Source organism: Camarhynchus parvulus, chromosome 4A (genome assembly GCF_901933205.1).
Source record: "Camarhynchus parvulus chromosome 4A, STF_HiC, whole genome shotgun sequence".
In the NCBI taxonomy this organism is placed as follows: domain Eukaryota; kingdom Metazoa; phylum Chordata; class Aves; order Passeriformes; family Thraupidae; genus Camarhynchus; species Camarhynchus parvulus.
In genome coordinates, this window is record NC_044600.1 from 9422825 (window position 1) to 9435522 (window position 12698).

The 12698-nt window shown below is 43.7% G+C and overlaps 1 protein-coding gene across 2 annotated transcripts in view; it reads left to right on the forward strand.

Annotated features, from left to right (window-relative positions):
• Positions 1-3502: 3502 nt before the first annotated feature.
• The window catches only part of GRIA3 (glutamate ionotropic receptor AMPA type subunit 3), a 143747-nt gene continuing 134551 nt past the window's right edge, over positions 3503-12698 (forward strand). The window contains exons 1-2 of one of the 2 annotated variants that reach the window (XM_030967935.1): positions 3503-4132; positions 4991-5149. In XM_030967935.1, the coding sequence (XP_030823795.1) occupies positions 4042-4132; positions 4991-5149 (250 nt within the window). In that variant the 5' untranslated portion in view covers positions 3503-4041. The remainder of the gene's footprint in view (positions 4133-4990; positions 5150-12698) is intronic. The other variant, XM_030967934.1, reaches the window with a different exon arrangement.

A 12698-nucleotide genomic window follows, 5' to 3' on the forward strand; every position in this document is an offset into this window, starting at 1 on the left:
CTTTATAGATTCGCTGTAAACTTCACAGCAGAATATTTGTTAAACTGTCTCTCATCTGCAGCTTTCTAATTTCATTTTATGTCTCCGTTATTGCCTGGTAATGAAAGGTAAACAGGAGAGCTTCAATAGTTTGTTCTATGGCCACTCATAATCAGATCTTAACTAGATGTCCTTTTGACCTGTTTTCCAGAATGAAACTGTAAGGTCTGTATTCATTTTCCCTTTTGACACTGTACTTTCCCCTTGACTCCTTCTATCTGTAGTTTCATCTTGTCCCTGAAACCCTTTTCATCTTCACCTCTGTCTCTCCCCACTATCACTCTATCTGTTAACTGTCTACTGTAGAATTAATCAGTTCAGCTAATCAAAATACTGACATTGACATAAAGATTGGTTAGTTGTGTATCCTTTGCTTTTATGAAGAAATAACTGGTTTAAAACAAGCAAACAAAAAAGGTGTAAGACACATTTGATAATACATTTATTAGCAATTATGACCTTATTTGGTTCACACTGGGAGAAACACAGTATTTGTTAGAATCTCTCTGCCTGATCTTCTCTCTTGCAATTAGAAACAGAAATGACAAAAGTAATAAAATCTGCTTAGTGCAGTTAGGGTGAAGCTGCAGCAACAGAATCCTGTAGATTCTGCCATGACTTTATGCTAACACTATGGGTTTAGCCTAGTAACATCAGAAAGCACAGTGAGAACGCTGTGTCCCAAATTCCACAGCATTTTCCTAATCCACTAATAGACATTACAATGAAAACACATTAGCTAATTATAAATCATTACCGTCTCCTGCTCAGGTAGATACTCTGAATCCCCAGTGTCCCAGAACACTATAAATCATCTAAACATGAAGCTTGATTATCCTCTAAAATCTTGGTTGTATTTAGTAAGAGGAGGTTTGGGAAAGCATCTGGCATGGCCTCAGTTACCACAGAACTCATTAATTCAAGTCACTGAGCATCCCAGCAAAGTAAATAAAATATTTCCATAGCATTGATATCCACACAAAGGCAAGTAATCTACCATTTTGTCCCAGGACATACTGGGTTCACTGTAAGAAAGATAAACGTGGATGAGGTCTCTGGATTTCTCCAAAGTCCATATGGAATGGGTGTTGTGCCATTTGTACCTGCTAATCATGCCATAAGGCTAACTGCATAAGCAAAAAAGCAAACTGCACATTCCAAATGCTAATGAGAATAATAGCAACATGTGAGGGGCTTCAGAAGGTAGAATGTGGGTGATAATGGAAATTTGTCTCTCAGCACAGATATATTTTAGATCACCACAAGACTGTCCATTTGTAGATTAGACTGTGAAGCACCATTTTATTGGAGACAAGGTACCCACCCTGCTGGCAGTGTGTGAAACTGACTGACACATGCCACATTCATTCATGGCTATTTTACTATTTTATCTCCTCCCTTGTTCTAACATCTATAATGTCACACATAATTTCTTTCATAATTTTTTCAGTGCACCATCAGCTGTCAGTGTGGCAGGTGGCCGTCAGCCTGCAATCCTTCGCTGCAGAGATGGAGAGAACTTTGCAAGAGCAAGTGAACAAGAAGAAAGGACTGCTAGCAAAGCACACCAAGAAAAAGAGGACAGCAGGACTTTGTAGAGAATACATTAAAAATAGGCTGGAGGTGTGTAGAATAGGAAAAGGTAAGTAGTTGGGAACAAGACAGAGAAATTATTTGTTAAGAGGAACATGCTTCTGACAACTGTCCTTAATGTCTAAACTTCCTGTACCTGTCTGTAGCTTTCAGATCTGCTGTCCTTACCAAAAGACATTTGTGAGCAGAGCGCTCTACAGCAAAGCCAGGCTGCTGCTCAAGATGCTAATTCTGGGTCTGAAACTTCCTGGTTAGGTGAGCTGGGCCAGCAGCTCTCCCTGATTTTTAAATTTTTATATCTGTAAAAGAAGAATATAATCGTGCCTCATGGGGATACTTCTGTGTAAGGGCTTTGAGTTTGAGGAGTGCTACAGATATAATCACGGACCTTATACCCCACCTGTCCATACAGAAAATCATTTCTTTAAAAAGAGAGATAAAGTGACAACTGCCATCTCAATCTAAATAGCGAGCATTACCATCCACCCTGCAGCCTGACCCCTACTCTGCCTGAACTGGAACAGTCTCCATCTTCTGGGAACGATTCTCATAAAGGAACACAACATGAAGCAACCAAAGCATGCACCTTGGAGGGAGCAGGTGTCACATATGTCACTAAAAGCATGTGTTACACTCCTGCATCATGACTGTGGTGCCCTGCTCTTCACCTCTACCTCTGGCTTCTTTCAAAAGTAATGGTTTGAATCTCTGACGTTGTTCATCAGCATTTGTGCAGTAATCTGCAGCAATCTTCGATCTTACACCTTGACATGATGCTACAGCCAGTGGCACTGGTTAATTACTTTACAAATGGAAAGACAACTACATTTAATATTATCCCTAACTGAACTGAACATTGACCCAAATAATGCTACAGTCTGAGATTAAGATAAAAAAAAGAAGCAGAGCAGCACCAAGGTAAAATCACCTGCTGAAATCAGAGGAAGAGCAAATATTAAGGGAAGAACAGTCTTTGCTAGGCCTATGAGATGGACAACTCCACCTAGTATTGCTTCTTTGTCTCCATTTTGTACAGTTTTGTTAGCCCCAAAGCAGCAAAAAGAAAAACACTCTAAGTAGGATCCATACAGTGAAGTGTCAAGGAGATGGGTGAAAGACCACAGAGAACCTGACTGAGGCAGACACAGAGCAGCTCCCTGTGGATGTGAGGGAGTCTCAGGGCTGGTGTTCCAAGACACACGGGATGTCTGCCACCCATCCCCCTGCTCCCCAGCAACCTCCAGGTTGGCCCTGCCGTGCGCTCTGTGCTGGGGCAGCTCATCAGCTGACAAACATGTTGTGTCTTTTTCCAGCATCAAGGATGAAACGGGGAGACTTTGAGTTCCTTCCTTTAGAGGAGGTTGGGAAGGACCTAACATTCCCTCGTGTGGGATCCAACTCTTCTTGTCTTTCTTCACTTCACAGCGCTGTGGGCGGATGATGCTTCCCTGCTGATGCGCTGGCACTGGAGGAGGGATGGAGAGAACTCGGGCTCAGGGCCGGCAGCCCCTTCGGGAGACGCACGGTGCCTCGGCATCCCTTGCTGTGTCCCTTTCCAGCCCTCCCTCGGCAGTCCCTGCGCTCACGTCTGTCCCCAGCGCGCTCCCCTCAGGAGGGGCCCAGCGGCACCCGCCTGCCCCGGCCATCACCAGGCCTCCCGCCCCCGGCCCCGAGCCGCCTCTGCTGCCTCCCGGCCCGCAAGTTCTGGGGCGCCCGCACCGCCCACCGGGCACGGGCACGGGCAGGACGCGGCCACCTCCCCACCTCCCCACCACCCCGGCCTCTGCCGGCCCCGGCTCGGCTCGGCTCGGCTCGGCTCCCCGCCCCTCCTTCCTTTCCCCGCTCCCTCCCCCGCCCGCCCACAGGCGCACGCACCGCACTCTCTCTCACATACACACACACACATCGAGCCGATGCAGCTTTAAAGGGGCAGCTGCATCCCGGGGGCCGCCCCACGTGAGGCCGGTGCGCTCCCGCCGACCGCAGCCCCGAGCGCTGAGCCGCGGCCGGAGCCGCCGGGGCTGGGCGGGCGGGCCGAGCGGAGCGGCTGCCAGCCCGCCTCACGCCAAGTTTGATCGATAACCCCCTCCCGGCCCGGGCGGAGCAGCCTCGGCGGCTCCGCTACCCACCATCTTTGGGGGAAGTCCCTGCGTTGGGGGGGGGCTGCTGGCGACGGGGGAGAAAGGCAATCTCGCAGCCAATGAGCCCTGCTAGACTGGGGTGAAGACGAGAGCAGAGGGATTTGGGGAAGGAAAGAATAAAAAAAAAGAGACGAAAGGAGGGGGACCATCCTCCCCACCACCTCCGCCAGCATCGCCACCACCGTTGACACCGCTCCGAGTCTCCAGTTGCGCCCATGCCTGTGCCGCCAGTTTCGGTTTAGGGGCTGAACCGCAGGGGCTGAAGAAAATGGGGCAGAGCGCGCCCCGGACCCTCCTGCTGCTGCTGGCGGGGCTGCTGGGGGAGGCTCTGGCGGGGTTCCCCAACACCATCAGTATAGGTAAGCGCCCGCCGCGGCACCGCGACCCGCGCCTTCCCCGCCAGCCGGGGGGAAGTTGTGAGGAGGGGAGCGGGGGGCGAGCCCGGGCGCAGCGGGGAAGAAGCCAGCCCTGCTCCGCTTCGTTCCCCTTTCTGGGGGCGAGAGGCAGCGGCGGTGCCCGGGCTGCGCCGGCGGGCGGCTGCGAGCGGCGCCGGGCTGCCCGCACCCCTCCGAGCGGCGGGGATCGGGTCCGCGCTCTGCGGAACCGTGCCCTGGAGCAGCGCATCCCGTGGAGCACATAATGTGAGAGAGTCGTGGCGTGAATCTGTAGCGACGTGCCCGAAAGCCGGGGCCGAGCGAGCCGTGAGGCTCAGGGCAGCGAGTGCAGCGGGGGCTGTTCCCTGCCGTCCCTCGGAGCATCATTTCCCTCGGCCGCGCTATCGCTCCAGCAGACCGTGAAACCGCACGTTTGCCACGCCGCACGCCGCCGTGTCCCCGCACATACCTACAGCGGCGATATTTCGGTAGTCTGGACAGGATTTAGGAGCCGCGGTTCCCCAAGTTAGACTTTTAAATCTCTGTGTGGGCATCTGTGTAGAAGTGGCCTGGTTTTCAAGGTGCACCTGCAGCTCCAAGCCACTCTCATTGCTCAGGGGGCACCTGGATATGGTGTGTGGCTTTAAAAGCCCAACTTTGGACTTGGAATATGTATTTCATGTAGGTGCTCTGTCAGAGTTAAGTGCTTCTGTTCAGGCTGCTCCTGTTCATTCTCTCCTGCAGTGTGCAGCAGGCAAATACAACTTATTGCCATTGTTTCTCCTCAAAATTAATTCTGAAATACCTTTTTCCTTTTTTTCCTTTTTTTTTCTCCTCACCCAGGTGGACTTTTCATGAGGAACACTGTTCAGGAGCACAGTGCATTTCGATTTGCTGTGCAGCTATACAACACAAACCAAAATACCACAGAAAAGCCCTTCCATTTGAACTATCACGTAGATCACTTGGACTCTTCCAACAGTTTTTCAGTGACAAATGCTTGTAAGTAAATACCTGGTTTTAAAAAATATATTAATTTGTTATCTATCCTACATTCAGTTCCTTCCTGGTAGCCTAGAGTTCTTGGTCATACAATGTAGTGCAACAAATGTGTGTAGCGACTGGAGGTTTAGTAGATCTGCAGCATTAAACGGAATATCTTAGGAAAAGTTCTCTTACCACCTCATCCCCTTAGTTTTGTGTTTCAGGAAGACAACCATGTTGTTGATATAGCAGTGCTGTTTAGTTGCAATCAGTGAATTGCTGCTGAAGTAAGATCCCTTTTGTGTTGAGGCTACAACCTAGCTGTGTGAAAAGGCATAATTTGCAAATAATATACTATGTAAGGAAAAACCAGAAACCACTGTTTAGAAGCGACCTTGAGAGGGAGAAGGCTAGAGGGGCTTACTTGCCTCATCTGCCTTGAAATACTGATTTGTTTTCTTACAGTGAGAGTCCTGTGAAAAGCTGAGGAGGCTGTAAACTGACACATACTGTTAGAGCTGAGGGGAGAGAAAATGGAATCAAAACACTTGGCATTAGGAGAAATAGCTGAGCACAAGCAGTGCACACATACAATTTGAGCTTTTATTAACAGAAGATGCAAAACAACTTTGAGTATTGCTAATGTGGTGTTAAGATGCAAAATCTCTTTCAGAAAGACTTGTGCGTGTTCTGCATTTTAAAAAGCATTCCTTTACCAATAGTAGTTCCTGGATATTTGTTTTACTGATGTATCCAAATTTGATTCTATACAAGTTTTATTGTAAATTATTAAAAATGAAAGGAGTTCTCTTCCAAGGTAGCTAATGCACTTTGCAATGTGGAGATGTATGTCTGCACATGATCTAATGGACTGCTGAATGCAGTGTATGAACTTCATGTCATGAACAGGTTACTTCTCACAGTTTGCAGGTTTATACTCACAGTGTAAAATGGTCAAAGAGGAAGCATTGTACTGAAATAATGAAGTACTGGAGTACAGAAAAATTTTTTCTTTAAAACAATGATATGTTTTGAATAACTTATTTATTTTTTTATTTGCAGGAGATAGGATAGTTCTTACATTCATGTCCCACTGTATATTTTGAGAAAGTTGATGGTTAAAAAATATACAGTAAGGAAATATTTGGACAAATTTTGGATTGATATTCTAACATATCCCCCATGTGACTGCTTCTTGGTAGTGCAGTGTTACACTCTCCAAAGGACTTTGAAGTAGAACCTTTAAAACTTTTGCAGTGGGTTAATTATGTAATATACAATAAAAATACTTGGTAAAGTGGGAAAAAATGGTACATAAAATCGTGTGTCTACTTTGCATCTTATTTTACTAATCCTATCCAGCTTCAACAGCTCTTACAACAAACATCAGACTATTAATCCTTAATCAGTGTAATCCCTTCAAGAGCCTGCATCTCAAGCACAGTTTCCTAAATATCAATTATATGGATTTAAACTAAATACATTGAACTGCTTGGGTGATTCATTATTAATTGTTTTTTAAAAGTTGTTACCAGCTCTTCCCCCACCAACAGAACTGATCCACACACTTCTTCAGTATATTTAGTCAGTGTTCTACTCATCTTCTGACATCTAATGGTTTTTGTCAATGCTTATTAAAAGCTGTGGCAATTTTAGTAAAGTGGGATGGTCTTCTGTAGTACAGAGCTGCTTGTTCCAACACCCATATTACCAGTGTAGTAAAATTGGGAAAACTTAAATCTCTGGAGAAACTGTAGACCAAAGAAGATGTACCTACAGTAACCTATTTAAAAGCAGAAGATGTGAAAAAAGAAACAGACGAAAGAAAATGAAAAGGTGACCTTGTCTGTACTGTGTCAACCATCTTATAATACTGTTGATAAGAAAAGAATACAGCGAGTCCAAGTCACCAGTCATAAGCTTCAGCAGCTCAAAATACAAAAAAACCCATCAGAACAGTTATTCTTTTGAGTGTGGTACCAATTTTCTTTGAAAATCAGACCACTTATGTGTATCAGTGCATTAGGATGAATTAATAGCTCCTCACACTACCTGACCAAAATTCCAGGCTTTAACCATATCTTCATTTCCTATGGGAGTGGCAGATAATTTCAGTGTGCTGCCATATCCATGAAAGAATTCTTTCCACAACATTTTTACCTCACTTGGAGATAAGCATATATTGTCTCCCGTGCTGTCACACAGCCATTTGATCAATATTTGCAATTGGCAGAGTTCCACAGGAGAGAAACCTGCAGTGACTCTGCCTTCACTGGGGAGGGAGGCTGAGGCTGACTTTGTGGTGGGATAGGTACAGGAGCTGAGAGGAAATTGAAGGAAGGAGCATGTGTAGCCTGAGCCTAGTGCCTGTACTAGTCAGTATCCATAAAATAATACTTTTCATTCTCTTTTGCATTGATTTGTATGATAATGACTGTAGTAAGTGTTCCTGTGTGCAGGGATTGAGGGGGCTCTGCTCAGAAAGACTTAGGTTCTTACTGTGCAGCTGCACATCCCGTTTGATGCAATCTGGTGCATTCCAGAGGAGAAAAAAAACCTCTTCTGAAGTATTCTCATGAGCCTGAGAAAAATAGCCCACCTCTGCTACGGCAGATTTGGCAATATCCCAACCTGGGAACAAACTTGTTTAGAGGCAGAAGAAAATTCCTGCCCTAAGCCCCTCCCTCTCATTTCTTTTTCAGTTAAATGATGCATAATCTGATTTATGTACATGTATTCCCTGTTTTGCTGCTAGCACCAAGGCCCTCTCTGTATATTTAATTTACACACATTCATACAGTATTTATCCACTCTGTATTTATCTGCCCACTTATTTATTTAGCTGTATGATATCTTAACAGAGAACAAATGCAAACACAGATGAAAATTCCAGTGTATTTAAAGGTGAATTGAAGTTTATCAGTTGGCTCCAGGGAAATTATTACATTTCTTAAAATATACAGCTTTTTGCTATCAGTAGAAACAGAAAGCAAGCTGACTTGACCTATGAATTTATAAAATCAAAATCAGGTTATATTTTCTTTAAAAATGCTCATGTAGGGAGTGAGCTAGCTTTTTCAGAACAATATGAATATGACAACTCGAATATATAAATTTGTCACTGAAGCAATATCTCCCATGCATTGCTCATAATCTGATGAAGGATGTTGGTGTTAATGCTGAATTGTGTGTATAGTTCTGTAGATCACATTCCCTAGAAATAGCCCACGTCTGTCGTTCTGCTCTGCACTTGTAGTGCACTATACTAACACTGCTCCAGCCTCTGCAGTGTCAGCTCATTAGCACACAGATCTCATATTCCCTCTCTGCACTGTCATTGCAAAAAATTGCTGTTGTACACCTTTACAGCCAACAAATGTGCACTTGCCTTATGTACGATTTTCAAGAAATATTTAAGAAAGTAAACTAAACCTTATGTATAGTCTCCCTTGAATTTCTCAAAGCATTTTTTAATGAAAAGCATAGTTTTCATTAAAATCTGTTGATCGTGTCATGACAGTGGTGGGATGTGTGCAGATGAAAAGGGGCTGTGATTGTAGAATCTAATTAATCTATGGATAGATTCCATCTCTCAGCTAAATCTAACCTATCAGCTGCAAATTCTTGTCCCATTAATTTTTCTGAGTTTTTTTCTTATGTATCTTCTAAATCCAGAAAGCTTTTTGTATTTTACCAAATATAGATAGGTAGTGGGTTTTTTTTTATGAGCATTCATTTTTCAAGAGACCAAAAAAAAAAAAAGAGGATGCAAAGACACGCTAACCTTAGGCTGCTAAAATCCTGTAGGTGGTTGTATCGGCACTTTCTTGAAGGGGTCTGATTTCAGACTTATAAAAATTTAGTTTAGCATCCTTGCAGTCCTTGTGTTTAATCCTAAAAATTCAGCTTGGAAGATTTTAATGGGAAAACTGCATGTTCATTGTTGTGGCAGTGTTGCAGAAAATGATACCTCAGGAGTAGTAGCAGGCAGTTTTTGCAGTTTAACTGAGCTGCTCCCTGTCCCAAGGCACAGGTGTGGGGGTGTGTGAGCTCACTCTCACCCTCGCTCGCACTCGCGCACACGTGCACAGGCCCACGTTTTCTTTAGGTGCTGTTCAGCATTTCTTTATGCCAGTGGGCAGATAATTTGCTTCCCTTGCATCTGTGTGCTCTTTGGCCAGCTGGCAAAGGACACTGATGCTGCAAGTGGTCAGCTCCCTTCTGCCAAAAGCATAAGCATGTGTTGCTGAAAGCATTGCCAAGTTCGGGCTGGGTACTGCTGGTTCTGCAGGGAGCAGCGAGCACAGGAGAGATGCCTGAACTCTCCCAATATGGAATATACTCTGGTTTCTCCAGTGTTCTATGGTATAACACCTGGAACCAGGTGTTATACACAACACTACTCATTACAGACCCCTGAAAAAATGCCATTCGTGCTGCAAAATGCGCTCAAGTATTGTGTGTAACTGCTGTATGACCAAGAAAAACAGCTGGCTTCAGTTTAGGGGTCAAAGTTTTTGCATTATTGGGTCTAGGTGTAAACATGAAAGTTGTGTTCCTACTAATGTTTGTTTCCACTTCATGGCAGAGCAGATGATTTGTCATTAAACTTAATGTGATCTCAGTTTTAGCAAAAGGAACCATACCACTTTCAAACTATATTTTATTATTTCTTAAATTAATTTCAGAATAAGCTTACTCTCCTCTGCTGCGTGCATTACATTGATGTACTGTTTAGATGTTAGGGTGCCATTTAACTCACACAGCAGAGATGAAAAAGTAACTTACATGGATGGACACTTTTTTGAGAAACTCTGAGTTCATCAAATGAATAAAGAGTAAAGCATGGTAAAGACTGCCATTTACTTAGAAAGACTTTGCAGATGCAGATATGAAATTGTTCTGTTTTTCTATATATCATTGGCCCTGGAAGACCCATGGGGTTATTAGGGCAGGTTGGAGAGCTACTGATTAACTACACCTTCCCATGAAATGTATAACAGCTGGAGTTTATCTCTGGGAGGAAATGGAGATGCCATGATGGGAAACTAGCCTGTGACAGAAGCTTTTAACAACCACAAAAAAAGCCCCACAGTTTTGTTGAAGGCTGATTTGGGAGCTTGTCCAAGAGCTGCAGAAAACAGTGGGTTTCTTTCCTCTGGGTTCACTGTGTTCAGTGTCTGGGAGGTGGGAGGCCATCCTACTGCCAGTGTAGGACTGTTATGCAAGAAGGTGTGAAATGAGAGCTGATGTATTTTCAGTGTTTCTTTATTGTCACAAACCATCGATTTAACATTTTCCATTTAAAGTACATATTTTATCATTACCACTTTTAGAATGCTAATTTTGATTTAGTTCGGCATCCTTAAAATGTTTTAGAATGTGTTATTTTTGAAACATCAACACTGTTTTCATCATTCATTTCAAACCCAGCCAACCCATATAAATGAAAACCTGTGTTCATTTATTGTGAGAAAGGTGTTATGTGAATTGGTTTTTGGCATTTAAGTTACAACCTGAGAGCAGTACTTTCTGTGCTGCTGGAGAGCAGAGATCACTGGAAGGCCATCACCCCTTTTCTAAGGAAACTCATAAGGCAGCCTAAAATCTCTGTACCTATTGTCAGGAGGTTTGCTATATGAAGGCTTGTACTTCCACTGGAACAACGTGGTTATCTAAAGCCAAAAATTTAGAAATGATTGATGTAGATAAAACCACTTTCTGTGAAGCTGTGATGATCACAGCAGTGAAGCAATTTCCAAATTTCACCCATGGAGATTCTTTTCTTCTAAATATGTATGCATTATATTTCCTGTCAGAGCCAGAGGCTTCCCTCTGTTGTATCACCTGCTTTATATTATTGTTGATTTTCGGAATATCAGATGCCTTTGAAACGTCAAATTTGAAATAATCTTTGAGTTTTCATGTGCAGCCATCTGATGGAGACTCCAGGGCAGACGCTCCTGCTCTGCTGCTTGTAGCCATTGCAGCTGGACACTAATAACTACCACACAGCCTCACAGTGCACACTCCAGCCTGACTCTGTTGGGAAGTTTGGAGACATTTCTGTATCAGCAGATGCAGAATGCAGGGTTCATTTTATTAGTGCACAGCAATGTGTGAAATATTCAAAGGCAGTGAGTACCCTTTCAGCTGGTCTCACAAAGATGTGTTAGTGGTGGTACTATTGTATATGCATAGAGCAAGAGAGAAACAGGTGATGGGGTTTCTGCGTAAAGGGAAAGAGTGAACTAGGAATGAGTTATGTCAGTGAATCCACTGAGCAGTCATTCCTGCATATCCTTGCCATTGTGTCTGAGGCTCTGGATCTATTTTATCATCTTAACTGTTTCTAAAATAGCAAGTGGCAATGTGCAGCCCTGACACAAACACCACACAGGAGCCACAGAAGCCCTTAATGCGTGAGGATCAATCTGCAGAGACAGTGCTGTGGATAACTTGCCCAGGCACTTGTAGAAAGGGTGAATTGCTTTCCTGGAATGGACAATAGTGCAGGTGAGCACTCTTCTGCTGGAGTGGAGTGACCTATCTGGTCACTTGTATGTAATTATTTTGCTAGACTGTTTGGATGTTTCAGATTTGCTGCAAGTTTTTTTGCTTGTTTTGTTTCAAGTGCAATTTACGTGTTTGCTTTCAGTCCACTTATAACTTAAGTGATTGGCTTTGAATGCTTGGTCCTGCCCTTGTGTTGGGCTGATATTTGCTGGAGCTTGTTCAAATGCAATGTTTGAAATTCTGGTCAAGAATTTAAAAAATATGTAGGGCTGTATGGGTGCTTCAATAGCTTGAGAGTTTTTTAGTAAAAGGACTGTCTTTAAATGATATGCTGCCGTCTGGGTAAGAGATAGCTCGTGTCTGATGGTGTGTACTCTGTGCATAGTCACTCATTTTGTGTATACTTAATTATTTTCACACATCTTTCTCCTGGGCTGATGTGTGGAATTGTGCTTGCTGATTTCACCATGGGGAGTTTTGTCACATGCAAACATGAAACATTTGGGCCTAGCCTATCTGGTAAAGGGACTGAACTTGGGAAATGGAATCATCTGGTGGCTCACAGCATGATTTGGATTAAGTTGGACTGTCCTTTAATAGCATGGTTTTGCTCTCTCTTATACAAGGGTAGTGAAATTTCCGTCTGTCTCAGAGGTACTGAAAGGCTGTTTCCAGTAAAAAACTTGGAGAGCTTAGGCTAGCAGCACGTTCTTTGATTTATTGGTCACTTCTTCCACTTCCTAAAAAAGACAAACCCAAAACCAAAAAACAACCAACAAAATGAGAAAAAAACAAAGGAGGAAAAAAATCCCCACCAAAATCCAGCCTTGATCTTGTTGAAAGATGAATTGAAATTGGCAATTACAAATTTGCTGTCCTTGCTGTAAGAAGATGTTCATTCCCACTGATGGACCTGGGAGAACGTGTCACAGCCGTACAGCAAACCAATCTATCACTTGGCTAAGGAGGAGTTTTCAGCTCTTTACCTGAAATAAGCAAAGCTGTTGGAGAAAAAAATATTTGATACTGAAAAGTTTTTTGTCTGCTATGC